The 7,211-nt window shown below is 47.9% G+C and overlaps 1 protein-coding gene across 2 annotated transcripts in view; it reads left to right on the top strand.

The window, feature by feature from the left end:
• Positions 1-1,253: 1,253 nt before the first annotated feature.
• Positions 1,254-7,211, top strand: part of LOC119977498 (uncharacterized protein CFAP97D2-like) — a 29,685-nt gene continuing 23,727 nt past the window's right edge. The window contains exon 1 of one of the 2 annotated variants that reach the window (XM_038818537.1): positions 1,254-1,552. In XM_038818537.1, coding sequence (XP_038674465.1) covers positions 1,460-1,552 — 93 coding nt within the window. In that variant the 5' untranslated portion in view covers positions 1,254-1,459. The remainder of the gene's footprint in view (positions 1,553-7,211) is intronic. The other variant, XM_038818536.1, reaches the window with a different exon arrangement.

Here is a 7,211-nt window from a genome sequence, read left to right as displayed (position 1 = left end):
GCACAAAAGGCAGGAAGTTGTGTTAAAGTGTGTAAGACACTGGTTCAGCCTCAATTGGGGTATAGTGCCCAGCTCTGTGCACTACACTTCTGGCAGGATGGGAAGATGTTGGAGTGAGTGCAGGAAAGATTCACCTGAATGTTTCCAGGGGTGAGGAACTTCAGATTGGAGAAGTTAGGGCTCTTTTCTTTGGAGAAGAAAAGGTTGGGGCGAGATTTAATGGAGCTTTTCTTTTTTTCTAATAATATTTTATTAAGGTATTTGAAAATTTTTATTACAGTAACATAAACAACATGGTAAAATAAACATTTCCCCCCCAGCCCAATCTTCACGCACCTCAACCATACAACAAATAATCCCCCCCCCCCCCACCTTGGAATACTGCATCTGCTGATATTTTAATTTTCCCTGAGAAAGTTGGCGAACGGCTGCCATCTCCGGGTGAACAACTTCACTTTCTCGACACTGAGAAACCCAGCCAAGTCTCTACACTCGGGGGCTTTGAGTCCCTCCACATTAACAAGATCCGTCTTCGGGCTACTAGAGAAGCAAAGGCCAAGACGTTGGCCTCTTTCGCCCCCTGAACTCCCGGATCTCCCCACACTCCAAAGATCGCTACTTGGCACCACCCGTGTTTTTAGCACCGTGGACATTGCCTCAGCAAAATTAATGGAGCTTTTCAACATCATGAGGGGCCTGGACAGAGGGGATAGGAATAAACTATTCCCATTGTTGGAAGGGTTGAGATTGAAAGGGGAAGGTTTTGAGGTAATTGGCAAAAGAGTAATGGCCACGTGAGGAAAACCCTTTTTGCACAGTGTGTGGCTCCGATCTGGAATGCACTGCCTGAGGATAATGGTGGAATCAGGGTTAATGGTAGAATTCAAGAGGAAATTTGATTGGTGTTTGAAAGGGACGAAGGTGTGGGGCCAGAGGGAGAAGGTGGGGGAGGGGAGACCCTCTTGGGAGCTAGTATAGACATAACGGGCCGAATTCTGTGATTCAGTCATCCTAGTTGTGTTGTCGAACTCACTGTGTGTAAATTGACTTCTGCATTTGCCATTTAATAACAGTGGTTATACATAGGCATGGCTGAGCTTTGGGCAGTAAAGCTGCAATACCCCCCCCCCCCCCCCCTCAGTGCTGAGGATTTACAGAATGCTCAGATTTGGCCTCACCCCCTGTTGTGTTGTGAATGGGGGGTTTGTGTCCTGCACACAGTGGAGGGGCGATCGAGTGGGAAGGTCCAGTTGGGAGAGAGGAGCAGTGTTTTCACCAGGTTTTATTAGCCTATCTGCTCAAACACACATTGCACAAAAGACCTTGCTCCCAGCCATTCGCTCGCTTGTCATAGCAACTGACATCTGATCGGGCGCAAACACGCCAGCCACACGGGAGCTCCGGGTGCCCCTAACAGTGCATCGCCCCTGTGCCAGGCTGTGAGCCCCCAGTCTGGGCCATGCACCGCGCCTACCAGCCCATTCTCCCCAGTGGGAGTAAATACTTACAGGAGAAATGGGACCGAGCCTCTTTCCATGAGCACCGCCGCAAGGTAAGCGAGGAGGGAGAGTTGCTGGGCTGGCAATAACCCAGCTGGGCACTGCTGGCATGTGAAATACAGGTAGCAGCCAACAGATATTTCGGTGGCACATAAATGTAAAGAAATATCAATTCAGCCAAACAGTGAGATTAGATAGGGCTGCTTCTATTTCGATGAATTTCCTCCTTGTCTTTTCAATGATTTGCAGCTTGAAATGTACAGGAATGTATGTTTTTGTCTGCAGGCAATTATATCATTGTTAAAATGTTGTGCTCGATTTCCCCATGTCGCTTTTTCTTGCTTCTATTTCTATGCAAAGGCTAGATGTTGCATTTACCATGTCAATCCTGTATGTAAACAGTTTCCTGTAACAGGTTGCCAGCTCTGTCCACTAGGTGGCACCGGAGAGCGACTTCCCGAAGTCTCTCCCTCCAACTTGGCCACCCTGCACAGAAATAAAAGCACATTTTCATTCCCTAACTCACCCCCCACCACAAGTCATTTGAAACAGAGAGATTGTTTCTTGCATTAGAACAGCAAACATGCCACAAAACTACTTCATTGGCTGTAAAGTGTTCTGCAACATGGTAACGTGCAGGCAGTGGCGTAGTGGTTGTGTTGCTGGATTAGGGACCCAGAGACCCAAGGTTACATTCTGGGGACCCGGGTTGGAATGCCACACTGGCAGATGATGAAATTTGAATTCAATAAAAATTGGAATTTAAAAAAAAGTCTAGCAATGACCAGTCATCTAGTCATAAAATATCCCAGCTGCTTCACTAATGTCCTTTAGGGAAGGAAATCTGTCGACCTTACTCAGTCTGGCCTACCTGGCATATAGATGCACAGCAATGTGGTTGATTCTTAAATGCCCTCGGTGATGAACGATAAGTACCGGCCCAGCCAGCGACACCCACATCTCATGAATGAGTTTTTAAAAAGGCGACAAAAGAAGCTGTATTAATGCAAGCATAATGGAAAATCAAAAACTGCAGATGCTGGAAATCTGAAATAAAAACACTGGAAGAACTCAGGGGGTCGGCACATGGCGCAGTGGTTAGCACTGCTGCCTCACGATGCCCAGGACCCGGGTTCGATCCCGGCCCCAGGTCACTGTCCGTGTGGAGTTTGCACATTCTCCCCGTGTCTGCGTGGGTCTCACCCCCACAACCCAAAGATGTGCAGGCTAGGTGGATTGGCCACGCTAAATTGCCCCCTTAATTGGAAAAAAATAAAAACTTAGCAGGTCTGGCAGCTCCTGTGGCCAGAGAAACAGTGATAATGTTTCAAGGCAAATATGGTTATTTTCCAGAACCCATCGAACAGTCATATTTGACTCAAAATGTGAACTGTTTCTCCACTCTGGCTGCATAAATGCAAGTCTTGTTTTAATTGAATGAGTTGGTTTTAAATGGAAACTGTAATTGGGGCCAACCTGTCAATCAAGAGTTTTGCACTGAAATGTTTCATTATGCTAACATGTTTCATTTCATAAATAGTTCAAAAAGCTTCGCACGAGGCTGCTGCTTTTTGATGTATTGCACCTGTAGCTCGTGCAAACAATATACAATTCATCACAGTTTAATTAAGGTTGCATTGTTTATCATTTATATGGTCTGTAACCACAAGGTCTATTAAGGCAGGTCCATTTTATCATTTTGCAAATATTGGCCTTAGATATTCTGGTGAGTTTGCCCATAATGCAGCAGAAAGTCAATGTATGCTCAGCAGTGTAGATTTCCCCTGATTTGAGATTTTGCATCACCCTAGTAACCATAATCACCTGGACCTCATTTCACCACCTTCTGGGTTTGGAGAGGACTTTGCCAGAGATCTTCACCCACTCCCTAAAGCACCCCCCCCCCCCCTCCACAAACCCCCAACCCCTCCATAAGTTGGCCTGATTTGTCAGCCATAGCTCAGGGAGTAACACTCTCAATTTAGTCAGAAGACCGTGTTTAAGTCCCACATATAATCCAGGCTGATACTCCAGCGCAGTACCGAAGGAGTGCTGCATTGACAGAAATGTCATTGTTTAAACTGAGATCCAGATTGCTCCCCCCGAGTGTAAACAGCCCCATAGCCATTACTGGGGACTTCTCTGTGGGGCCCTGGGCAGTATTTATCCCTCAACTAACATCATTAACAGCACTGCTGCTTCGCGGCACCAAGGTCCCAGGTTCGATCCCGGCCCCGGGTCACTGTCGGTGTGGAGTTTGCACATTCTCCCCGTGTCTGCGTGGGTCTCACCCCCACAACCCCAAGGCATGTGCAGGGCAGGTGAATTGGTCTCCCGAAATTGCCCATTAATTGGAAAAAAAGAATTGGGTACTCTAAATTTTTTGTTTTTAAATACATCAGTAAAATAAATGAACAAGTCATTTACCTCATTGGTGTTTGTGGGATCTTGCTATGCACAAATTGGTCTTCCTATAGTCGCTACGCTTTGAAATGTCCTTCACTGGCTGTAAAGCACTTTAGGATATCCTGGTTGTCAAGGGCGCTGTCTAAATGGGACTCTTTCCTTCAGACCATTCTTTTTCTCTTCACTTTTTTTGCTGTTTCTCCTGTGACTGCATTGGGGGGGGGGTGAATTTTGGGGGTGGGGGTGCAGACAACAGTGAATAGAGACTTCACTGGAAAGCTTGCTGTTGACAAAGTGGTGGATGGTGGTGATGAAGATGGAGAAAAGGGTGGGGACGGTGTCAAAACCCTTCTCAGCTCCTTCCTAACCTCAAAAGCTTCTGCTTTATTTCTGTCGGTGAGGAACGTCGCCGACATCGTGTCATGGGGAGTCGGAGGATGTTGATGAATGTTTCTGTAGCACTTCCCGATTGACTGAGTCAAAACCCTTGGTCAAATCGCTGAAGGACGTGGAGATGGATGATGTTGCTCCTGGCATTCCTCTAGAAGCTGTTGAACAGCGAAAATCCACGGTTTGGTGGGATGTCACACCGGCTTTCTGGAACGATTTCTTCAGAGACTGGGAGAAGGCGGCTGGTGAAGATTCGGGCGATGGTCGTCCCAGCAATGGAGTATAGGGAGATTCCTCAATAGTTCCCACAGTCCGCTTTGTCCCCTTTCTTGAAGATGGTGGTGATGGGGCATCCCTGAGGTCAGCAGGGATTTATTCTCTGTCCCAGGTTTTCAGCAACAGTTGACGGGTGATCTCTGCTCCTCCAAGTTTGAAAATCTCTGCTGGAATTCCATCGAATCCTGCAGCTTTTCCAGTCTTCATGTGTTTAATGGCGGCTTTGATTTCCTCCACACTTGGTAGGAGACCAAGATCATCTTTGATGGGGAGTTGGGGGATTTCCTCAAACACGTCCTCATCTATGATTGTAGCACAGTTTACGAGTTCTCTGAAATGTCCTCTCCATTGAAGGCTGATGTTTTCTCTGTCTCTCAAGATGGTTCTGTACTTACTGTTCACCGGTTTGAGGCCTAGGGTTTGCATTGGTGGCACTGAAGAAGCTACAGGCGTTGTGCTTGTCAGCAGGAGTTTCAGCTCCTTCGCTTTTCAGTCCACCATTAGTTCTTGATTTCCCTAGTCCTTCTTTGTACCTCCGCCATGGCTGATTGATAAGTTCTCTTTGCCTTGCTGATGATGTTGTTTTGCCAGGCACAGAGAGCTTCCTTCTTCTTGTCGAAGAGGCCTTGGATGGCGTGGTCGTTCTTGCCAAACCAGTCTTGGTATTTCCTGGCCCTGTAGCCAATGGTTTCTTCATAGTTTGAGATGACGGCTGTCTTCAGCTCTTTCCATTAGAATGGACACTTTGGAGATTATGGGAAAGACATTGTTAGAGGTTCACTAACATGCTTGCCTCTTGAAGCGGCTCAACTTTGATCTTTTTTCTGAGTTGTTTTAACCTCTTCTGCTGCTTCCGGTGGAGTTTGATGGATATCGAGGATAGGACGATGATTGAGCCAAACATGTACGTGCTCTCAGATCACTGATGCCCCCAGGAAGTCTGGAACTTGTCTTTTAGGTGGAAAAGTGTGGTAGTGATGACCAGCTGGTGCTCTGCGCATTTGGCCATCAGGAGAACCTTGTTGGAGTTGCAATTCCCAACTCTTTCCGTTCCAATGGTCCTTTCCAGAGTTGGGAGTGGCGTTGAAGCCCCCAAGGAGGATGGTCCTATTCTCCTTCGGAATGTTGGAGAGCATTGTCTCCAGGATGGAGTAGAAGCCTTCATTGGATTCATCAGTGGCATCAAGGGTTGAAGCGTTGTCACGCACGACCATTGCCTGGTGATTCTTGGCAAGTTCTGGGCGTAGGGTCATGAGGTGCTCGGTGATGCCGACACGGAGCTCTGAGAGTTGGTTGGCGAGTTTGTTCTTGATGGCGAATCCAATTCCATGTGTCTTGGGCTGACCCTCAGATATTCCTCTCCAGAAGAAGCTGTAACCACCACCATCACCTCTGCCTTTCGCCTGCTCTCCGGGTCTCTCGCACAGCAACAGCGCCAACGTTGAAGTGCCTGAGTTCACGGCAATAGGGATAGTTCTCCACCCCAGTCAATTGTTTTTCTCATTATCCATGAGGGTTCCTACATTCCAGGTTCTGAGATTAACTTTGATTCTTTGACCGCAGGTAGATGAGCTGCTGGATGTGGTTTTCCAGCCTGGTTAGGGATGGAACAGACTATTTTTAGGACACCTTTTCTAGCCATTTCTCCATGTGGGCTGAGCAGAGTGGATCCTGAAGAGAGCTGCTCAGTCCTGGAGAAAGTTGGCAAAACGCTTCCCTGTTCCTATTCCAAAAGCGGGACGACTGAATTAAACTCCACCCCCTGGTGCCCCAGTCCGAAATCTGGGACTTCCAGATCTTACAGTCCTGTCCCCATCACCTCTTGCCGATCACCGCAGGGCCAGTTTGTGTTGGGGGGGGGTGTTGGTTTCCTCTGGGTAGATGTGGGACATCTTTTAACGTGGGTTTGCTGTTGCACATCAGCAGACACACGCCCCTTGATAGATGTAGGTCCAGGCCCAGTGGTAAGGGAACCTCGATGACTGGGGGCCTCCCCACAGCTGCAACCTTCACCCGCCATCGCCACCGTTGATACCAGACGAGCATCTTCCGCCTGAGCAGCCGTTGAGGACTTGTTTCGAATTGCGCTTTGTCCAGTTCCTCTCTTTGGACTTTACCATCATGGGTGACCCTGCCGGGGGTTTCCGCCTCCCGACAGCGTTGTCTGGGGATCAATGGAACGTTCAAACCTCTCCACCTCGGCAAGGTGGCAATCCACAGAAGGGGATCGAGTAAATAAAGAGACTGCGTTTCCATTGCCTGGAGGATCAGTAACCAGAGGGACACAGATTGAAGGCGATCGGCCAAAGAACCAGAGTGGGGGGAGGGGAGGAATTAGTCGTTATGTAGCAAGTTGTGATTTGGAACCCAGTGTCTGAAAGGCCGCTGGAAATTAATTCACCCGTAACTGGCAAAAGGGAATTGGTTTTCAACTTGAGGGGAACGTGTTGCTGGACTATAAAGGAAGAACAAGTTGTGTTTGATTAATTGAGTGGCCCTTTCAAAGCACAGGCATTGACAGGATGGGCTGAATGGCCTCAGATTGTGCTGTCAGGGTCCAGGAGTCACATTGAGCTGTGATTTCAGTAATTACTGATTTTCAATGCAAAAGTTTGTGCTTTGGAACTTCATTGGACAGAT

This window comes from Scyliorhinus canicula, chromosome 14, assembly GCF_902713615.1.
Source record: "Scyliorhinus canicula chromosome 14, sScyCan1.1, whole genome shotgun sequence".
Lineage (NCBI taxonomy): Eukaryota > Metazoa > Chordata > Chondrichthyes > Carcharhiniformes > Scyliorhinidae > Scyliorhinus > Scyliorhinus canicula.
This window is presented reverse-complemented; position numbering and strand designations above follow the sequence as displayed.